This window comes from Dipteris shenzhenensis, chromosome 24, assembly GCF_047967505.1.
Source record: "Dipteris shenzhenensis isolate YYH24624 ecotype China chromosome 24, Dip_SZ_1.0, whole genome shotgun sequence".
In the NCBI taxonomy this organism is placed as follows: Eukaryota; Viridiplantae; Streptophyta; class Polypodiopsida; order Gleicheniales; family Dipteridaceae; genus Dipteris; species Dipteris shenzhenensis.
Window position 1 is genome coordinate 11,059,044 of NC_141619.1, and position 23,410 is coordinate 11,082,453.

Genomic DNA, 23,410 nt, shown 5'->3' on the forward strand with positions numbered 1-23,410 from the left:
GGAGTCAAATATCAATCCCTTGGTCCGCGGATCTTGAAAGTGTAGCGGGAGCACTGCCTCTCTAATCTGGCCAATGAAGCGTATCCCTTACTCACGCAGGTTTGCATTGTGGGTCTCATAGTGAAGATAGGTCCAGAGAAGACAACCCCAAGGTATGTATATGACGAAACAATCTCAATAGGTGACCCGTTAAACGTGACCTGCTCTCGGTGCATAAGAGCTCGAAATGCATTGAAGATCATGACCTTGGTTTTATCAAGGTTGACCTTCAAATCATGGGACTTACGAAAGGACTGTAGTCTGTAGTGCATCAACTTGTCTTTGGAGGCCCTCTACTGATTAAGACAAAAGTGCCACGTCATCTGCTTATAGCAATATCCGGATCAGTGTGCCAACTAGAGAGCATCCATCCCACCCCAGCGTCACCATAACTGTCTCAAGCTCGTCAATGTAGAGGCCAACCGGTGTGGGTGATAAAGGACACCTTTGTTTGACCCCAATAGTGCTCATGATCTCATCTATCCATCCCAACCCTTCTCGGACTCTGCCTGAGACCCTCTCGTAAAGTGCCATGACGGCCCAAATGATCTCTTGGTCATACCTCAAATCTTGTAGGCGTCGGAGGAGGCGGGCTCTCCGAACCGTATCAAAGGCTTTGTGGAAATCCACAAAGCAACAATATACCCTCTGCTTCCGTGCCTTCGCCTCCTCCATGATACACTTGAGTGTGAGAATGTGATCCATGGTCCCATGATCGCGTTGGAATCCAGCCTGTCCAGTTGCTCTAAGTCCTCGGCACTCTGCAAATCGATTAACCTCAAAATCAAGCACTGATGCATAAATCTTGGACATGACATGTCCGATCATAGTGGTGCTGTAGTTCTCCGGGCTCATGGGATTCCTTGCCTTGTGGATGGATGAGATAGTGTTAACAGTCCAGGTGCGTGGAACTCCAAACAAATAGCTTCATTATATATACATACATATATATATATATATATATAGAGAGAGAGAGAGAGAGAAAGAGAGAGAGAGAGAGAGAAAAGAAAGAAAGAAATTTTATTAGAGTCTTAGAAAGACTGATGGGTCTATGAGACTGAAAGAAAACCTGATACAAATAAGAGTAAGGGTGGGGCTACTGAAACGAGCATCATCACCCGTGCTGAATCCTAAGTCTGATCATACATAATCAAATACATCTAGATGTAACAATGAAAAGAAAAGGATTGGAGCAGAGCGGAATCCTCCGTATGTCATGTCGCCCTGGTTGGTGCATAGTTGGTGATGGGACGCTGGCGCCCGTCAAGGGGTGCCATGCGTCTTGGTCTCCTAGACGAGGCTCGACGCAAGACCAGAGCCACCGTGACTCCCGTGGGACATATCTCGGGTCTAAACAATGACGGGAGGTCCCCCGGAGTGATCTGTGTGTCCCCTTGATGTCTCTGTGTGTCGTGCTATGGTCGTCGGGTCGGAGTCTCTGTCACGTCTGTGGTTGGAGACTGGACGATCAATGTCACTTGATGGGAAGAACTCTATGATCCTGCTCTGAGAGGTGTCTGATGATGTGGTCAAGCCCTGTCGCCTGAGTAAGTACTCTCTGTGTCGGACCCCCTCGTGAATGAAGGCTGCAAGGCATCTCTGATCTGGGTAGGCGAGGAATCTGGAAAGGAGCTCGGAGCTGTCTCTGAAGAGACAGTGGTAGCGACCTCGGATCTCGTAGTACACTGGGCACCTGAAAACAAAATGCTCCTTCGACTCAACCTCTTGATAGTCGCACAATATGCATAAGCGATGCTCCCTAGGAATCCCCTCTACTCTGCCGCTCTCTATGCGGAGGTGATGTGATGATATGCGAAACTGTCCGATGGGGATCCTTAGTGAGTGAGGCATATGAAGCTCAGTGTACCCTGGTGGTGTGATGAATCCCTCCTCCGAAATACGAAGACAGTAATCTCTGTAGAAACTCAGCTTCACTAAGCTCCCTCGGCTCTTGTGCCTCCATCTATGTGATTGGGGTCCCTCCAGGCGCTGCTCTTAGGGTCTCGAGCTCCTCTCGGAGCTGTGTGATGTCGTGTCTGAGCCCCTAGATAAGGGTGCCTTGCTCGTGTATAATGTGGGCCTGCTGCTAGGTGTAGCGGGCCTGCTCCTGAGTGTAATGTGTCAGATTTGCCTGACGGGCCCGGATGTTGTGTATCTTAGCCAATAGGGAGTCCCAAGCATCTGGTGGGAGCCTAAGATATCTTGGTCCGGGTGGGAACTGGATCTCGAGAGGGGCTGGAATGAAGGTGGGCTGTTGAGGTTGTACTGAGGGTGGGGACAACGTGATCTGGGCGGGGGAGTGGTGTGTAGGAGTAGCGAGGCGGGACGAGGCGATGAAGGGTGGTTGATTGAGAGATAGAGGGGATACAAGGGAGAAGTACTGTGGAGCCGTGGTTGATGGGGCTAGTGATGGGGCTACTGGAGAGGAGGTCTGTGATGATGATGCAGGAGAGGGAGAGGGGAGAGGTGGCATAGATGATGAGGCAGATGTGGATGATGGTGGCAAAGTGGTGGTGGTAATCATAGTGGTCGAGGCTGTGGTGATCGACATGGGCTTCGGGTGGGCCCCTTTTTCTGGGCCGCGGTGTTGTCCACTGTCAAACCACTCCGGTTGCTGCGTTTGTTGAAGTCCTCCAAGTTGAGTTGCTTTTGTGTTTTTCCCTTGTCACCGTTCCCCTTCCCCATCTCCTCGCGTATGTATATCTGGACTGAAGGGTCTCCCGCCTAAGTGAGCCCTATCCTCATCCCCCTTTGTCCTTCATTATGGTAGAGCGCTGGGGTCAAAGGTTGAAAGGTCCTCCAAGATGGAGCAGTGTGCTGGTGCGATGGCAAGGCATTGTGAGCAAGCGCGATGGCAAGGCAATGTGAGCAGAGAGGGAGGGTGGAGTAGAAGCGGGGGAGAGAAGGCAGCGGGCGGAGGGGCTGCAGGTGGGGAGGCAGTGGGCGAAGGAGCTGCAGGCAGGGGGGGAAGCAGCAGGAGCGGAGGGTCGGAAGAGGCAGCGGAAGGAGGAGGGAGCGGGCGCGGGAGGGAGCTGCAGGTGGCGAGGCTAGACGGGGAGGGAAGCTAGGCGGGGAGGGAGCTGCAGGCGAGGCTAGGCGGGTAGGGAGTTGCAGGCAGCGAGGCTAGGCGGGTAGGGAGGGAGCTGCAGGCGGCGAGGCTAGGTGGGTAGGGAGTTGCAGGCGGCGAGGGCTGAGAGGCTAGGGGCGGAGAGACTAGGAGGGGCTGAGAGGCTAGGGGCGGGGAGACTAGGAGGAGGCTAAGCGGAGAGGCTAGGGGTGGAGCAAGAGGCTGAGCGGAGGAGAGAGAGAGAGAGAGAGAGAGAGAGAGAGAGAGAGAGAGAGAGAGAGAGAGAGAGAGAGAGAGAGAGAGAGAGAGAGAGAGAGAGAGGTCTGCAGGAGGCATCGCGGGCCTATGGAACAAAGTGCGAAAAACATCAAAAAAGGAAAAAACTCATAGAAGCCACAAAGAGCTGGAGCAATGGGCGCGCTAAGGCCCTTGTTGAGTACTATACTATGCTGAAATAAGGAGCTCAATAGCTCAAGCAAAAATCGAATACAAAGCATGTCGTATCATATCATATCATGTGCTATCTGAAGTAGGAAGAAAAGAGTTGGAGTTGGAACTATAACTTAGAATCTGAAACCCGGCACTGTGGTGGCTCATCTATGAGTGGCGAAGATGTCTCGAATTTGCGTTTGTCTGGTCCTCTCATGTTGTGGTGGCGGAGGAGGGCATGGTCTCCTTGAACTCTATACCCACTGAGCTATGTTCAGAGTGACCCCTTGTCTTGGGTGATCTCCTCTGAGGAAAGCTGTGATAGGTTGGACCTCAATCAAGTGTGCTCTGGTGGCTCTCCGTGTCACGGGTAGCCTCTGCAATCCTCTCTCAGCAATCCATATTGCCCGCATATCAGCTAGCATCTCCTCCACCCCATTGTTCGGGAGCTGACTCAAATGCATATAAATCTGTGACATGCCGTTGTATCTGGTTAGCCTCTGTATCTTATGGTCTGGTCCCCTCTTGTTGCCTAATCTGTCGTAGCAAGGTCTTCTTGTGGTGGCGGCGCATCTCAAGTAGATAGAGCCCAATGCAGACTTGGTCATGGAAGTGAATCAATCGTGATAGTGGGCCGACGAACCCACTCCCATCCGGATAAAGACAGTGGTATCATCCGCGGATCTCATAGTAGGCTGGGCAAGTGAAGAGAAAGTGCTCCTTTGTCTCAATCTCTCCTAGTGTCCATAACATGCTCTCTGGGTTACGTACTGCTCTCCTTGTCTAAATCCTTAGCTGATGGGATGAAACCCACATCCGCCCAATGGCAATTCTTAGTGCGTGTAACTCTCTTGTCCTCGAGATATTGGGGTCTGATGATGAATCCATCCTCCGAGACTCGCAAGAAATGGTCTCGGTAGAATTGAGTCTTGGTGGGGAGCTCTTGATCCCCCCCCCCCCAAGCCCGAGATGTATGGAGCTAGAGGAGGTCTAACCATATGAAATGGTTAATCTCATCTCGTGGAATCGACTCAGGGGGCCATATTGTATTGAAAGGGAGGGAGCTTGCCCATTTGAATCTCGTGTCTGGCAAACCAGGTGGATATACGTGCATACCAAGTGTTCGCCTCGCTCTTAGCTAGTCGTATGGATGACTCCAGACCAGCATCGGTAGTCTTCACTGGGTAAGTCCCAGACTCTGATGATGGAAAAGCTCAAAGTTCAAAGGTTCAAGAAAGATGGCATCAGTGTGTAGTGGTGTCATGGCGAACTCTGCTTGTACTATCTCATGAGCTCTTCGATTGTGTAATCTGCGAAGTGCTGCCTATACGTTCTGTGTGGTGAATAAGTGGCAAGTGGTGGGCCTGGGCATAGAGGACATATCCGGTGGTGTTTGCATTTGGGCATCATAGAGGGAACATGCATACGTGTGCCACACATGTGGATCGGTGATGGGAATAGGTGGCTTCTCCTCCGATAGAAACCCCCAACCAATGGTTGGGTCTCCTCCTCGAAAAGATCTGACAATCTCGTCCATCCTATGTGTGAGGGAGGCTTGCCTCTTACGACGTGTCAATCATCGAAAGATCCTATGTGTCTTGGGTGGTGTCAGATGACCCAGAGCTCGCTCTTGTTTCAGGTGGGCTCTCACCTCTGCACTCGTCATTGAACCAAGGGTTTTGGGACATCTTCCCATCTCGGACCCGCATGGGTCAAGTCGTGGGAAATGATCTAGTAGCAACATCATGTACCACAGAGACAAGGGTGTCGGAGGCGCTTGGCGAGGTCTACATCATCTCCAAATAGAGCCGGGAGCCCCTTGGCTGAGTGACTCATGTACACTGGGTCAAGGGTATGATCAAAGTGGATCTGGATGCGTGCAGGTGTGGGGGGGGGTCTCCCTGTGGTTGGCATAGTGACAGAGATATGGAAGGCGAAGTATGAGTGGTCAGCTCCAAGTGGGGGGGGGAGGTATGACAAAGTCGTGTATCTGGGAGACAAAATCTAGTGGGCCTTGTGGATAGTCCTCTGTACTAGATCCACCACCATGTGGGAAGCAGGTGAGTTCTCTAGATGATGGCCATCTTTGAAGGCCATTGTAAGTGATCAGGTCGTGGACTGTCCCTAACTCAAGCAGATGTCGTCCATATCCCGTCATCGGTGGGGCATCTGTAGAGTGTCTCAATATCCCGAGCTCAATTGCATCTAGCTCAGGGACTATATATGGACCTTTGTCATCAGTGAAGTCAAGCAAGACAACTTGCTTATTTCCTATCCGTGCATTGAAATCCCCTAGTAGGAGGGTGTCTCCGTGTCTGGAGAACTCTTTGATGTCATCTTGGGACCTGAATCTTCTCATATGGGCCGTGTCCGTCTGTAGTGACCTCTCGTGCATAGGATGACGTGTCTGGAGGGAAGTAACACACTGCAAAGAAGATGGGTCGGGCATCTGGAAGCTGAATGCGTATCCACATGTGTCGTGCATGCTCCTCTCTTCGGACCACAAATATGAGTGGTCTCAAGTGTGACTTGAAAAGGACAACCACCCCTCCGGAGCCTCGTACTCCGCTATCTCTCCTCAACTCCCTCCTGTGAGCTGACTCCCAGGTGTATCTTGTTACCGTGGGCAGCCCTCTCTCTGGGCTCTCATGTGTCTCAGTATAGAAGATCATATCTCTATTACTGTATGTCTCCGAGAGACCTCCCGGGTCAGACCATAGTGTGCCATTACAATTCCATACTGCTATTTTCAGTCTGGTGTGTACACACGTCCATTGGGTTCAACACCGTCATGATTCCCCATCCTCTTTCTCCCCCTCTGTCTACTCTTTCTCTGATGATCACTTTGCCATCTCTGTAGGCAGCCCACTTTCCTGCTTCTCTTACTGCCATTACTCGTACCATTCCCTCCCTCCTATGTTCCTGCTGTAGGAGAGTGAGGTCATCATCCAAGTATATTTTTGTCCTAGAGCTTTGCTTGTCCTCCTTTTCTCCTCCTGAGAGCCTCAGAAATGAATTCCTTCTTAGGGGCTGTTGTTCCCTTTTAACCACTGCTGTCCATTCAAGCATCTCCTCGTTCCCTTTAGTAATCTGTTGTGTAATTTCTGCATGTTTGCCATTCATTGTGGCCTGCATGGCAGCCATCTCTCTCTTGAGGGTTGCATTTTCTGCTCTAAGTTCCTCATGGCTTTGCAGCCCCCTTCTGAGGTCACTTGCATGTCTCTCATTTGCTGTAGTTCAGTCCCTAATGCATGTACCTTGTCTTGGAGGTTGGTTCTCTCGGTTTCCCATCCTTCTTTCTCTTTTCCCACTCTTCACGCTTTGCCTTTTATTTCCTCCATTCCTCCTGTACTTTTCCTCCTTGCTTCTTGAATTCATTGAGCGTCTTATCTACATGAGCCTTCTCAGCCATCAAAGCCACATTGGTGGCCTGCAAACTGTTGGTCCTCTCAATTAATGCAAGGCATATTTTGTTGAGGCAGACCAATACCTCATTTGTCGCTTTGTGAGCTGTCCTGATGATGAGAGGGCTACCATGGCATTGTCTAGGGCTTGTTTGCCCCATGTGTCTTCTACAACGCCTTGTTGAGTTTTGATGTATTAGCTCCTTCTTGCAGCCTTGAATCTCTTCACTTGGAACCCATGTTTGTTGATCTGATTTCCGTCCCTTTATTTCTGTTTGCAGGTCCTTCAGCCCCTTGTCAAATGTGACCGATCATCTTTACTTTCTCCTTTCTGTTTTGTGCAGATATTCTGAGGCTCTTGTGGGTGGGAGTTGAGGGGCTAACACAGCCCTATGTATCTCACGGGGGCTGAAGGCCCTGGTGCAGATTCATGAAGGCGTATACAGGCCTTTGCACAGGCAGTAGCTCACGGGGGGGTTAGGGGCCCTTAGTGTAGGTACAACAGTTCGAGGGAGGGCCTGGAGTCCCTGGCGCAGACAGCAGCAGCTTCTGGGGGGGCCTGGAGTCCCTGGCGCAGACAGTAGAGCTCACGGGGGGCCCTGGAGCCCTGGTGCAAGACGGTGGCTGGTGGAGGGAGCCCGCAGCAATGACGCGGTCTAGGCACTTGGCCTGGCGGAGGCCTGACGGCAGCAAGAGCCCCAAGGGGAGCTTGGGCACAATGGACAGCAGCAGCAGAGTGATGGCACGACAGCAGCAGCAGCAGCGGCGATGGTGCTTGGTCTGGGAGAGGCCCGACAGCAGTAAGCGGGGGGGCTGGGAGGCAGAGCGAGAGAGAGAGAGAGAGAGAGAGAGAGAGAGAGAGAGAGAGAGAGAGAAAGAAGAAAGAAATTTTATTAAAGGTCCACGGAAGGCCATACATGGCCTATGGGACACAAAATCATCCGAAAGGAAAATACATCATCAACGATGCGCCAACTAGGTGGCCTCATCGTAATACCGCTAAGATGCCAAAAATGGCTACAAAAATCCTGGATACAAAATGAAATGAAATAGAGTACCAAAAATGCCTAGATACAAAATGTAAAATATGAAATATGAGGAACATCGTCTTCCCTAAGGGGTCTGTGATCCAAAGAAATGATGGAAGTCATGGCCATCGACCATGCCTCCTGCCATGAGTGTGAAGATCTGGGCAAGTGTCAAATGAGAGAGAGAGAGAGAGAGAGAGAGAGAGAGAGAGAGAGAGTGACATTTTGCATGAACAGGTTTAAGAAAGCATACAGTTTTCTTTATGATGAGGAGCTTCCCGCTGAACGGAAGGTAAACAATTCTTCTTAAGAGTACTAACTTTTATTAATGGTTGACATACATAGTTCTAATTTTTGTGTTAGGTGGAAAGGCTCTTATACATAAGGTTTTTGAGAAGGATTGCTGCCCTTTTTTGTTTTTGGAGAAAATTGGTGGGACTGCAACACATTTGTAACCAAATGTTGTTTATGGCAGAGGCTTCAGAAATTATTGGAAAAAGATAAGGCTTCTAGTGGCAGTGAAGAGATTCGAAAACATATAAGCTGGATTGTGAGTAAACAAAGCACTTGGCCTTCTCTTTTTTGTTATCAACATAACGATTGAATGTTCGTGGAATGCCTATGAGTTTGTGCATAGATGTAAATTTTTTTCTTCATTTTTGTACTGTGCATATACAGCCGGTCCTCTATATATAAAACATAGCATAGCCTCTGCTTCCAGCAAACTCAGCCAATCCAAAACCATGTAGGCATCCAGCAAAAACCTTTTTGGCAACCTGCCCCCAGCATCCGCAGTGGAAATCACCCAGCAATCTTAGCACTCAGCCCTTGGCTGTTACGGTGGCCCTTGACTAACAACCAGTGGATTTCAATGCGCAGCAAGGTACCCTAGCTGACCAATTGTGAATAATCTCACTGCACAATCACCTGGAAAGTAGTCCCAGCCTGGAATCAGCCCAAAAGCCCAGCCACAGACCAAGCACGGCATCCACAGCCTGATCTCTGTTAGAAATTAGCAAAAGACAAAAAAAGCACAGCCCAAAAGGCCCAAAAAGCAACTCATCCGGCCTGTAGGAGCTCCGGAAGAGCCCAAAACTGCCACAGATCAATTTGCCCCTGACTTGGCACACTCCAGAAGCACCAGCTACCAGGCCAAGAAATCAGTAAAAAGCACGTGTAAATTCAAATACGTTAGAATTCACGTCCTCGTGACATAACCCCCTCTTGACAGAAGGCAATCAACCTCGATTGCCAACGATTGAAATACATGAACAAGAGAATTGATCAGATTCACAAATGTTCACATGCATTTCAAAAACCAACATTGCGCATATGATTAGTAGAGCCATGAGTACCAAATCATACATCAATGCAAAATACATCCAAGTGACTAGTATGCTGGTCATAGAAGTCCCACGACAGATATACTATCAGCTTAGAACCTCGGGTGAAACATATAGTGTCACCAAGCGACTTCTTGACATTTGGGCTTGTCCGCGACAAAGGGGCGGAGGAACTACCCCTCTCTTGCGTATTATTCAATACTTTGGACCTGTGCCCTGCTGAACTTGAAGGAGCCTCGACCAAGGTCGGCTCAAGTTGAAAAGCTTCGAGATAAAGCTGCAAAACTTGGGGTACATCTGCCAGCCCCCCCTCCTCCAACCACGTCGCGTGAAGTGAAGAAGAGTTCTTGAATCTCACCAAGTAGCAACGTGATACTTTACCTCGAACTTTTCTTTCCTTATGCTACAGGATCTACTCAGGAATCAGGATATCTCTTCAACCTATGGTAGTTCCTCAGCAAGCATATCCTCTGGAAGAGGACCATGGAATGGTTTCAAGAGACTCACATGTAAGCAATAGAAACGGCATATACCTGTGGCTTCCTGGACAAAGCCAATCACATTCTTCTTGCTTTCCACATGAATAATGTGGAAATGGAACATAGACAAGAAGTTTGCCCATAGCATATGCTTCTCCGATAGTTTGGAATGCGTGAGGAAATAACTTAAAGATTGATGATCAGTATGCACTGTAAAATCAGCTCCCAATAGGTAATGCTTGCAAGTAGAAAGGCATGAATTACAGCCAACATTTCCTTCTCATAAATCTGCAAATGATTTTCCGGAGGCTGTAAAATGCGACTTTCATAAGCCACAACCCGTTTTTCCTGCATCAGGACCGCCCCAATACCATTTTTGCCACATGCATCTGCTTGAACATGAAAAGCCTTACGTAAATTAGGCAAACACCAGATCTGAAGTGAGCTTCTCTTTCAGTGTCTCAAAAGAGGCATTTTGCTTCTCAGTCTAGACAAACGGTGTTTCCTTCTTCTGCAAAGCATGGAGTGGACCTGCAATCTCAACAAAGTGGCGAATGAAATGGCGATAATATGAACATAGCCCAAGAAAGCTCTGTAACTCATGCAAGTTTCTAGGGTGGGGCTAACTCCTGATTGCCTCTGCCTTAGCTAGATCCATGCGTACCCCATCTTTAGAAACAATATGTCCCAAAAAGTGCATCTCCTTCATGAAGAATTCACCTTTCTTTGGAGTGACAGTCAACTTTTGCTTCCTGAGCTCGGCAAATACAATGGCCAAGTGCTTCCTATGCTCCTCCTCATTCTTTGAGAACACAATCATAGCATCAAAGAACGTACCAACAAAAGACGTGTGCTCCCGAAAAATCCTGTCCATCATGCGATTAAATGTGGCCGGAGCATTAGTAAGCCCAAAGGGAATCACCAAAAACTTATATAAGCCAAAAGTAGTCTTGAATGTTGTCTTATAGACATCTTTAGGGCGTATCCAAATCTGATGATAGCCACTTTTCAAATTGATGCAGCTGAATATCATTGAGCCCTCAAGCCTATCAAGAATATCGTCAATCCTAGGGATCAGGAAGCGATTCTTAATGGTGATCTTGTTCAAGGTGGGGTAATCAATACACATACGCCAAGAACCATCCTTCTTCTCAACAAGCAGTATCGGTGAGCAGTACGGGGATGTACTGGGATGAATCAGCCCCTTTTCTAAAAGATCTTTGACGTGACTCATTATTTCTTCTTGCTGCGCCGCACTGACCCGGTATGGTGGCTTATTAGGCGGGCTATTGCCTGGCACTGTATCTATACCGTGATCCTTTGGCTCTCAGGTGGAAGTGCACCAGGCAAAGCATCAGAAAAGCAATCAGCAATTGATTTAGAAAAGCAGCCCGCTCTTTATCCAACTTAGAGATAGTAGACTTTTCATCAATTGGATTAGATTCTTGAGCAAAAACCATGTATGCAGAAAGATGATTTTTCATTACTTTAGAAATGGCAGAAGCTGATACAATAGGAACTGACTCTCCCTTCAATTTGGCATCAAGCACGTGTGTCTTCCCTCGATGCTTAACTGTAATTTTGCGCTTATGGGCTTCTAGGACAGCATCCATCTTATGTATCCACGGTATGCCCAACAAAACATCACAATCATGCAAAGGCATAATGTAAAACTTTCGCTGTCTACCAGGCTCTGAATATGCAATCACAGCTTCCCAATCGGAGTCACTGGTGTAGTGAGTTCGGGTTTAGTCAATCCGGCTTCAGACAAGGGACCCATCTCGAATTGGAGCTTAGCTGCAAGTTCAGGGGAGATGAAATTAGCTTTAGCCCTTGGGTCAAAGAAAATCAGAGATATTTGATCTCACTTTACTCCAAGTACGGCATAACTCAGCCTCCTCTCCCTGTGGCTTCTCACTGATCACATCCGGCAATAATCTCACAGAAGGCTTCGGCTTTTTTCCACGATCATTTTTATCACCCTTATCATCTCTATGATCTTCCTTTTCCTGTCAGGACAGTTGTGAGCCACATGCCCTTCTTCCTTGCCATGAAAGCATTTGTTTGCATCCTTGAGAGCTTGCCGCTCTCCGGACTGATCCACTTGATCTTGGGACCACTGTTCCAGTCTTTCCAGAATTCTTTGCATCATCTTTCTTAGAACCCTTGCATCCACTGGACTTCCCCTGCAATAAGGCATCAGCTGTTGTAACTTGTGGCATTTTCAATCAATTGCGACATATTCGTGACCCATGTTTTGGTGCAATAATCACGGATCTTCCACTGGACTTCCCTTGCAATAAGGCATCAGTTGTTGTAACTTGTGGCATTTTCAATCAACTGCGACCTATTCGTGACCCGTGTTTTGGTGCAATAATCATGGATCTCCTTAGGCAATCACAACAATATTTCTCAATGTGCTCAACCAGTGGCACATGCCAATATGAGCTAACAGGTAACAGTGCTTGCCAAAATTTCTTATTATATTCTTTGAGATTATGGCAGCTGGCTGCGTTTAAGTTATGCCAGGCTGTCATAACATCAACCTCAAAAGTAGTGGTCAACTAGGAAGCTGAAAATACCTGTTTAAACTCTATCCAAGAGGTAGGTGCACTGTTCTGCAACAAAAGATTTGCTCACCATTGCAATGCATTACCTTTCAAGAAAGTAGCAGTCTTTCTAATCTTGGATGATTCCGTAAAGTTCCCTTCTGAGTAGGCTGCATCAAATTTCTGCAAAAGGGTAAGAGCTTTCAATCAAGCCTGTACACCATTAAAGGTCTCAAATTCGATAGCTGAGCCTCCCTCTTTAAAATCCTTAGCTTTCCTTGTCGGAGTCAAACTATCATACACATGGTGTTTCAACAAAGGAATCAGAGCAGGATTACTGACATTTTGGTTGGCTTTATCACGACCCATTGCTGCGTTAGGCATGGCAGCCCCGGAACTTAGCATATTTGGCACACCAGTAGGGTTTCCCATCATCCCTTGCATTCCTACTTGCATCCTTGGCTGCATGCCAATATTACCATACATCAAATGGGCTGCACACTCCCTAACATACCTTGCATACCTGGTTGGAAACCCATTGCATAGTTACCGTATACGCGTGGGCCTCCTCCGGCTTGACCAGCATAGCCTGAAACATAGATCCTCCCCCAAAATATCTTGTGTGAGCACCTGCATAAGGTAAAGCTTGCTGTCCCATATTTGCAAACTGAAAATTCTAATTTGGGCCCTGCAAACCAACTCCAAAACTTGGCATAGCCTGCTGTGTGGAAGCAAACTGTGCCATCTGCTCAGCGGTCTGCTGTCCATCCTGTGGCATGGGTCCCAAAGATGCTTTCTTTTGTTTTTTTCCTCCAAAAAATGCGGGTTTATATTATGAAGTCTAAAAAAGACAAGTTTTTACATCAAAAGTTCTCTATCCCTAACCAGTACTATCGGGGAGAAGTAACATAGGGAGTTATCATTGAGAATAGGTCGAACTGAGTTAAAAAGGATAAGTGTTGAACAGAACATGTTAGACTATCTCCTCATTTGGCACCACATGAGTGATGACCTTGATATAGACACAGTACCCGGGATGTGCATGTATGGACAAGAGCGCCCGCGCTTCTGTTCCTTCTCAGGATGTGCTCTCTTGGAGCGCTGAAGGGACTCGAGAAAGAGTTCCCTTGACATATTCTCATTGTGTACCTTAAATGGCACGCTTGCAGTATTCGCTGATGACGAGATGGGTCTCTTGAAGGTGAGTGGGGGTGGTGAGCTTTCTGGGGCAATAGGGAAGTGGTAGCCTGTTGGGCTTGGGATGGGGGCATAGGCAGTGTATGAGAGGGGCGAGAGAGATCTTTTCCCTTGGTACTTGAAGCAGGCAGGGGCGCAAGAGGAACGAGTGAAGGTGCTGCTACAGAAGCCCTGGTGGGAGAGGGGACGAAATCATGAGTGGGAAAGATTGGCTGAGGTTCTTGGCTGTCGTAGTGTTCTGCGACTATCTTCGCATCTCCTCTCTTTCCTTTTCCTCGTTCTCTTCAAGGATATGAACTTGAGCCTATAGCGTGTTCTTTTCTTTTGCTGAGTTATCTTCTTTCTTATAGTATACCTAAAGCTGGGTCTGAATTTGGATAATTCTCTACAAATTGCCACTTCGCTCGTGGTTTCAAACATACATTTAGAAAATAGTTTGTAGCATCCACATGATTGTCGTTAAAAACTTATGCGCATCTTGAAATCCAAATGGACCACAACGCAGAACTGCGGATAACGTTCCTGTTGGCACAGTTGGACAGATAAGGGTTGACGTCTAATAGTCTAGGTGTCCTTTTTGACTATCTCTATTACCATCTCCGGCTTCTCAAAAAGCTATATACCCATTCTTGAGGAAACGTATGCTAGTGACATTGAGACCTTTGCACGACCAGAAGTTCCTAACCCAACCTTCTAGAAACATAGCTGGTGGTCGAGGGCCGTGGATGTACCCAACAACTGTGTAGGAGCAAAGCCACTTGGTGGTTTCGTTGAGAACACTGTTATGGACCTTTAGTGTCGGGAGCTTACCTTTGATAGGAGCCATTGTCCGTTCGAGCTTTCTTAGTATCTTCGACTCTTGCTTCTGCTGAGTTGTTCGTGGTGGGTTCGTGGAAGATCTTCCTGGCTCTTGGGGTGAGCTATTCCCATGCCGATTGCTTTGGGGCCGACGCTTTTTTAAATAGACTTTAGTCGTCTCCTTGGACGACACCCTTGCTGCATCTCCAGAGGATCTTTCCTTTCTCGGCCTGCTTGACAAAATGTTGGATGGTCGGGTGCTTCAAAGTTTGAGCCACAAAAGACAACTTTTTGCGTTTTGTATTCTATTCGTATCTTGCTGAAAGAATGAAAAGTTGTCTGGGGAAGATTTGAAATCCGCTAGCCACCTCCAGAGTCCCTCGTGAGCTGTACCTCCCTGAAAGCTTTGCATGCTCTTTTCTTCCAAATGTAGGTAAAGCCAGGTAAATTTGCTAGATCCGGCTCAACAGTCTTGTGTCGTGATAGCTCTTGCATGTCTACATCTTGAGTGATGTTAGCGTTCGTCTCATGATTGGGCCTTGCCCCAGGAAACTCTAGTTCTCTGCTAGTGGAGTCGCTGTCTTTGGCGGCGGTAGTGGGGGAAGCATGAGAGGTGGAGATAACCCTATCTTCTCTGCCATCGTTGGTTATCAAACTCTAGCAGCTTACCAACGAAGATGCTTTCTGATCACCCTTAGACCCTTTTTCCTTTGATGGCCTTGGACGGGCCTTGCATAAATTCCGCGAAGCGTGGATTCTGGGTAAGTTGAGTCAAGGCTCCCATCATTGTAACCATCTGCCTCATCACCTCCTTGCTTTGACATCTTTGATAATGACATATGAGAGCCAGGTTGATTCAATTCCGGCTGCTCGTCCGCATGTTGATCACTTGCAGCATGTCCTTCTTGAATAGATTGCTCTTCACCAAAGACTTAATCACCCTATTGTGGGTCATCATCCTCCCAATCATTACTCACTTGAGTACCACTGTGTGCCATGATTCCTGTGATTTACCCTGCTGTAATTAATAACTCAGCCGGTAATACTTGCTTCCCCAACATGGCCACGTGCTCACCTCTTAGGAAAGTTGGTTGATGTCCCGGCAACGGAACCATGTGATCGGCCTACGATAAATTAAGGGTGGGGCCACTGGCAAAACACTCACAGCAGAAACAAAACCTTTTTGGCAACCTGCCCCCAGCTCCCGTAGTGGAAATCACCCAGCAATCTCAGCCCTACCTAGCTGTTACGGCATCAATCCCATGGAAAGCAAGGTCAGCACTCAGCCCCTTGGCTATTACGGTTCCCCTCGACTAACAACCAGTGGATTTCAATGTGCAGCAAGGCACCCTAGCTAACCAATTGTGAATAATCTCACCGCACAATCACTTGGAAAGTAGCCCTAGCTTGAAGTCAGCCCAAAATCCCAACAACAGACCAACCACGGCATCCATAGCTTGGTCTCTGTTAGAAATCAGCAATAGACGGACCAATCAGCAAAACCACAGCCCAGAAGGCCCATAAAGCAACTCGTCGAGTTTGTAGGAGCTCCGAAACAGCCCAAAACTGCCACTGGTCAATTCGTCCTTGACCTGGCACACTCCAGATGCACCTGCATAGCCCCAAAGCCAAATCGCCCAGCTACCAGGCCAAGAAATCAGCAAAAGACGAACTCATATGGAGGGTCTTGGCACAAAAACGAAATTCGTTTTTGACCTTTTGGCAGCCTTGGCAGCCCACCAACAGCCCACACACAGCCTTGGCAGCCCCACACACTACCTTGGTAGTCGGAAATAAGCAAGGTGATGTAATAGAATACCCTTGGAGCACTCTTCCTGCCTGTGATTTGCCTCTCCCTATTATTCTGTGGTCCAGAAACAAGCCTCAAAGCAAATTTCGCCTTTTCTGCTTGCTTTCCAAGCCAGCTAGCCAAATGTGGCTCTTGGAGCTATTTTTAGCGAAAGGGATTTTTACCACTCTTTTGGATCACCAGAAAACTACCCAAGGCACAATTAATACACCAACATGTGCATGATTTGCCTGGGATCACTAGGAATTAATTCCCCGAGCCCGATACACGTACCGAGATTCCCGTGCCACCAAGGTCCAAGGTATCCAAGCGTAAATTCAATTACGTTAGAATTCACATCCTCCTGACAGAACACACATGTGATTTGTCTTTGTGTGAGTTCTTATGATGAGACTCCACACCTCGGCCAGCTATCTTATACAGTTCTTGTGCGCATGGTTATTCACAGTTTAGAGATCTTACTATGAATGATTACCATGTGTGCTATCTCCAACATAGTGTGCTGGTTAATATTTTGAGTGTTAGGTTTAGCACCTTGATCACTTGCATACATATTAGATAAGGCACATCGAGATCTAAAGGATGGCTTCAGTTTGGGTAAAGCCTGAGTCGCTTGGATCAAGTTATGAGCCTAGCAAACCTAGGATGTGCATTAGGCTCACTAATGTAATTGTGTGCATGGGTAGAGTAGTCATGGGATTTAAGATAGTTGGAAAGGTATTTCTATTGGCCATAGATCAGAAAAGATGTCTTCCGTCTTGTCCTATTTGTCAAAAGGCAAGGCATGACTGCTTGAAGCCTCAAGGGCTACTTCAGCCCTTACCGAGGCACCATGGGAGACTTTGGCTTGGATCAAGTTATGAGCCTAGCAAACCTAGGATGTGCATTAGGCTCACTAATGTAATTGTGTGCATGGGTAGAGTAGTCATGGGATTTAAGATAGTTGGAAAGGTATTTCTATTGGCCATAGATCAGAAAAGATGTCTTCCGTCTTGTCCTATTTGTCAAAAGGCAAGGCATGACTGCTTGAAGCCTCAAGGGCTACTTCAGCCCTTACCGAGGCACCATGGGAGACTTCGTCACAAGTTTTCCCAGCTCGCTACAAGAACATGATATGATCTAGGGAAGTGATTGATAGGTTCAGCAAGCAAGCTTATTTCTTTCCTTGCAAGAAGAATTAAGAGCAACAGTAGCAGCGACATTAAGCGTATAGTTGTTCATCATGGCGTACCCCAATCAACCGTTTTTGAAATGAGATTACAAGTTCACAAGTAATTTTTGGCAATGAAGTTGGAATTCACCACCTAGAGGGGCATAGACAAAGGGAAGTTGCAAGTAAAGGCTTGGTGGAATCAATGCGCTTTTATGTTTATGATCATCCATAGTTGTGTAAGCGCTACTTTCCGACGGTAGAGTTTGCCTACAGCAATAGTATTCTTGAATCATTGTTCATGAATTATAGATCATAGAATCATAGATATTGAAGCGCCATGCATGCTGTGTAAGTCATGACTTAATGGCAAAGGCTAAGTATCATAATTTGTCACTTTAAGCACTATATTGATATTTGTATTATGTATAAAATATGCATGTGCTACACTTCCTCATCAAATGCCAAATGTCTCAAAACTATTTACTACTTTGCAAAGACGTCTCAACTAAGACAACGATTCTAGAAATCCTCTCTACTATCTGCCTCTGCTCACCCAACAAAAATTACCGGCTAAATTTGTTGCATATTTCCAAGCATAATAAAAGTTTTTGAGGTCCACATGCTTGAATGTACATTTACGATGTAGACTAAAAATTTGAAAGCTAAATCTACTACATCTAACTGATGTTTGCTAAGCACTAGATGCCAAATAGCTTTTGGCACTTTCTAAGCACTACTGGCCCACTGAATAAATCCCAATACCATCTATATTGAATGAGCATGGCAGATCACTAGGAGTGTCACATTATATGCAGTGGTCTAGATGGCAGGGGGGCCTAGTTCATTAATATAATGCAATAGAGCATCACATACTTCTTATTAGGCTAAATCTATTGCACATTTCCTAGCATAATAAATGCTTTTCAGGTGCACATGCTTGAAAAAGATTTAGGACATACACTCAACAATGCATGTTGAGACTTTGGTTTTATTAGGATACACAACTAAAAGATGAGGAGCAGCGACGCAAGAAGTCTGGAAGAGCAATGGAGCAAAGAGCAAAAGAGAAGCAAGCTGTTAAAATGGGAAAGAGGCCTTTCTATCCCAAAAAGTGTATGTATCCTTGGCTGCTCAGGATTTTTTATACAAGTCTCAATGGCTATCTTTTAATAAGAAATTGGGCTAAAGTTGACTATGCCATTCTTTTTACAGCGGAAGTACGGAAACAAGACATGGTGGAAAAGTATAAGGAGCTTAAGGTGGGCCTATAGGGAAGAATAATCTGAATTTTGGTTATGTTTTCAGAATGGGTTTCATGGTTTTGTGTCTTTTCATTGCATTTTAATTTTACTGTTAGGAGTCAATCTTTCTTTTGGAAACTGCAGGCAAGTGGGAAGCTTGATGCATTTCTTGCTAAGAGAAGGAAAAAGAAGGCTGCAAAGGATCACAGATATATCCCTTATCGACGGCCTTACGTTTCTTAGCAGGATGTAGGTGAATTCTGTAAAGGACCATAGACATATACCTTATTGATAACCTCTTTTGCTGGACTGTGTGAATGATTCTTAGAATCTGGGACTACCTTTGGGCTCTGAAGTTCAATTTTATTTGGTAACAGCTCAATGTTGATGCCCTTTTTTCCTAATACCAGAATATGCAAGCAAAGATCAACGTGTACCAGAAGATCCAGGAATGTATTTTGTTCGATCCATAGTTAGCAAAGGCATTTAGGTGCTGCCTTTGAAGCTGATTTGTCCAGTTATAGGAGCAGCAATGCTCTTAATTTACACAGCTTCATGTACGACCACTAACGAAATTGGATAATTGTGTTCTGTTCTTGTTTGAAAGATATACTCTAGGTATGTACGTTTTTGCAGTGAATGATTGAGATCATCAAATTAATGAAACTGTACAGTATTGTACATTGGTCTTTCTAAGGATTGTTAGAGGAATTAAATAGATCTTGAAATGAAATCTTTAAGGGCTGTGTGTGTTCTGAAGGGAATGGGTAATGAAGAAGCTTCCGAAATGAATTGTTGACTGAAGGCCAAGGGTGCAGATGGTAGTGCGAAACCCTTAGTATGGCTTGCTGTAGTGGGAGCGATAAGGAACAATTCTTGCCAAAATGACCCATAAACTTTGCACCCTCATCATTGACAATTTCTAGGTCAACCATGTCAACAAGTGTCGAGAAACTGAAGATGTTCACTCAGTGTCTTGGCACGGAATAAACCGGCACCAATTTAATTTTTTTCCATCCCTTTGTCAATAGTTGGCCGCCTGTAATGAAATCCATTGCAATATTTCCTTTGGAAGTCATGCTAGTGACAACAAGCCAGTCGGAAGCTTGTTATCCTTAGTCTCCGCTTTGTTTTGTTGGCATGGTAAGCATTTTGAGGGCGAGGCATACTACACTAGATATCTTTGAAATTTGTTTAACTTGATTGTAGATTTATGTGACATTCCAATGTTGTGCCATTCGAGAAGCATTAATCGCAACATTTTATGAAATGGGATTGGGACTCGGTAAATTGTATTTCGAAACCGTAATAATTCTTTAAGTAGCTTGAATTTGATGATTGTGGCATGGTGGATCTTGCAAAGTTGAAAATGTGGTGATTGCGGTTAGATTCTATATGTATTCATAATCAAACTAGTGGCCAATTTTAGGAGATAGATTGACAATCTATGTGCAAGCATCCGTTTTGGGACGGCATTTGCACTCATTTCTCTTTGCTTGTCTTAAACTCAATGTTAGTCGTTGGTTGCACCAAAGGGAATTCATCTGATTTGTTTGTTTAGTAAGTTGGGCTACGTGAGAAAGTGTTTTGAGAGTTCTATGGTTTGCCTTGACTTCGATTTTCTTCCCATTTAAGCAATGATGCTAGGCTATTACCCTTACGTGCATATAACCAACATTAATGGGTATGAAGGTCTTAGAGCCTTCTAGTCACCAAAGACGTTAATAACTAAATCCTTGGCCAGTCCCTTTTAGCACAACATAACAATCATATATTTACATTTATATACATTACCATCGGTCTCTCTAAGGACCTTATGTCATTGATCCATCCAAGGTAATGCTACATTCTAATTGGCACATAATATTTCTTCCCTCTTAAACAAAATCTTTGATGGTGAAATTTGGGAATGTTTTCTCCATATTTGGTAATTGCATTCCCAAAAAGCCTTAGATAGAGGAAGACCATGGCAAGCAAATAGCCTTGTAGGCCTCTTTCCGCTTTGAACAATAATTTTTCTTGGTCTAGGATTCTTATTATCTTGCATGTTGCATTTTCCTTTTTTTCTTGTAACATAATAATTTCATTAATTAATGAATTAGTTAGTTGCAAAAATTGCTTTAAGATAGACACATGCACATTGGAGATAGGCAACGTGACATGAAAAACATTCTGAGACATATTTATGAATATGCTTTTTCAACTCTTGGCAAAAAGAAATCACGCTTTATGAGCTCATATGTCTTTTCAACACTCGGAGGTTCAGCACATGGGCTATCATGGCATTGATGGACGATCTTCTACCATAGATCATATCAATTGGGCACTACTCTCTTCCCATTTCTTTTAAGCATACCATCATCTATGCTATATCTTGCTTATGTATGGCCTTCCTTAGATGGCGGTTCATCTGTAATCTTGGGGTTTATTACAATAGCCTTAGGCCAAACAATGCAAGACAATTTCATTATTTTTATTCTTCCGAGTCTCCTTATGGAATCCCTACATGAGTTCCTAAATGAATTTTGCCCACCTTGCTTGGCAACCACTTAAATAAGGTTGTTTACAAAAAGTATTTTAGAATATCATGGTCATCTTCGACACAAAACTCTGCACCATATAAATAATGTCTGTATAGTTTCAAATCATGGATTGGCATACAACTTATGTTCATGAGTTGGCCGATTGAGAAGGTAAAGCTTAATGCTTTCAATGGCAATTGGCTTCTCTTCTTGTAACAGTCCACTCCTACTGCTATGCCACTTGCATTGGTTTCTAGGAAAAACCATTTTGTTTATCAAGTGTCCTATCATAGTTGTTGATTCTTTTCCCAAACGTAAGGTACCTTGTCTGAGGTCAACGCAACCAATGGAGAGACAATACCCAAATAAGATTTGATATGTCTTCTATAGGAGCATACAAATCATAAGAATGACTGTCACATTTATAGGTGTGGACCACACTAAAGTTTTCGCCATCGTCTCTACCCAGTCAGTAGTTATAATGAAACCCATATTTTCTAGCTTAATAGTTTCTTTTTATTTACATTGAAACTAGCTTGTGTCAAGGTACTGAAATGTTTCTCAAATGTGCTCTATGTTCAACAAGACTTTTGTTGTAAACTATAAACTTTTCAATGTTTAGACATAGTAAATCCTTCATTTGCATGACAAATGTAGCCGGAGCATTGGTAAGCCCAAACGGCATTACCAAAAACTCATAGTAACTAAATCTGCTCCTAAAAGCAATCTTGTGCATAGAGACATGTGGTAATTCCTTCAGCCAAAATCCACAAAAAAAACATTTTATAAAATTATGATTTGAATTGTCTGTTGTGGCTAAAAGAGCCCTTACATCCTGAAGATCAACAAAAGTATAAACTCCTAAAGAAGACATTTCAAGGATGAAATGAAAAGCTGGAGGTATCTTCCTTGAAATTTGAGGTAGTAGTAGCAAAGGTGTTTGAAGAGTCTCCTTGGGCAACAGTAGTGTCAATAGAATGTCCATGAGCAGAAGAAAGGCCCTGGAGAGGGTCAATAGACATGGATGACAGTTGGGTAAGATCAGCATGGATAGGAGTAATATGAGCAGAAGGGCCAGTCAGAGCCATGGATCTGAGTTTTGACTCCTACAAAGGTAGCTTGAGGCTGTTTGGATGGGTCAACAGCCATAGAAGGGGAATTGATGGAGAGGCACCCAAAAGTAGAAGTAGGCTGTATGGGACCAGCAACAGCAAAAGTAGAGGGAGCCTTGCTTGTAGAGGCATGAGGTGTTGTGATCTTGGGGAAGAGGGAAGGGGTTCATCAGTTGCGGTAGATCTTCTTTGAAGAAAAGGGGAAAGCTTTGCATGATCATCTGAAATACATCAAGAGAGCTTGTGTCTGGCAATATATGCACTTAACCTTTGATGTCCAAGTCAGATAGGGGAGCACAGAAGGGAGGCTCGACTTGACAGATTCTATATTTTCCAAAACCTCTTGAACAGACCAAGTGAACTCTTTGTTATTATTACTGACATCAACCATCTGCCAGTGCTCTTTACAATCTTCCCAAGCAGATCCTCTGATGCATGTGCCCATCCCCTTCCATCTATTTGCTTTGCTCTCTACCATATTGAAGTCACCCATTATTATATACAATTGCCATCTGGGTATTGTAGAGATTCCCATAACTCCCTCCTTTCTGAAGTTGAATTAGGAGCATAAACAGAGATGACAAAGACATCAATTCCTTTCACACAACACTGCAGCATTAACCATCTGTTGTGAGCATCTGTAATGACTTGAGAAATACAATCCTTATAGTGGGACAAGATACCTAGAGCTGTGCCCCCTTTGCCATCCTCATGAGAAGTGAAAAACCAAATCCTTCTTCTATCTATCACTTTTAGTCTATCTTCAAGAGACCTACTTGCCTTGACTTCTTGCAATGCTAAGAAGAGAGGTGAGAGTGAGTTACCTCTTAGCCAAAAAGCTAATTCTTCACTCCTACCAGGATCTAGTAATCCTCTAACATTGAGAATCAAGAAAGTCAATGATTTATCTAACATTCTTCTTCTGCCCCTTTTTAGCCCTAGGGTTAGGTCTGTTCCATTGGCACTACGGCTACTTTGGATTGTCTTCTCTTATGCTGAACTGCTGTGAATGTCTTGCCTTGACTAGTGTCTTCTTGAGAAGGTATAATATCTTGAGTGGCCTTTCCTGGATCATCCTCCGAGTCTTCTTCACTAGCTTCTGCCTCTTCCATTGCATCTTCCTTGTTAACATCCTCCTCAAATTCTTTGGACCAACTAGCCTCTATGACCATGTTATCATCTTGGTTGACAGTGACGACCCTCTCCAAACTCTCCTCTTGTTCCTTGAGAGGATCTAAG

The 23,410-nt window shown here is 45.3% G+C and overlaps 1 protein-coding gene across 2 annotated transcripts in view; it reads left to right on the top strand.

Moving 5' to 3' along the window:
• LOC147886212 (rRNA biogenesis RRP36-like protein) overlaps positions 1–19,085 on the top strand; it is a 42,135-nt gene extending 23,050 nt beyond the window's left edge. The window contains exons 5-10 of one of the 2 annotated variants that reach the window (XM_087395685.1): positions 8,205–8,259; positions 8,443–8,517; positions 18,292–18,409; positions 18,509–18,555; positions 18,682–18,786; positions 18,948–19,085. In XM_087395685.1, coding sequence (XP_087251811.1) covers positions 8,205–8,259; positions 8,443–8,517; positions 18,292–18,409; positions 18,509–18,555; positions 18,682–18,780 — 394 coding nt within the window. In that variant the 3' untranslated portion in view covers positions 18,781–18,786; positions 18,948–19,085. Of the gene's footprint in view, positions 1–8,204; positions 8,260–8,442; positions 8,518–18,291; positions 18,410–18,508; positions 18,556–18,681 lie in introns of both variants that reach the window. The other variant, XM_087395684.1, reaches the window with a different exon arrangement.
• The last annotated feature ends 4,325 nt before the right edge of the window (positions 19,086–23,410 follow it).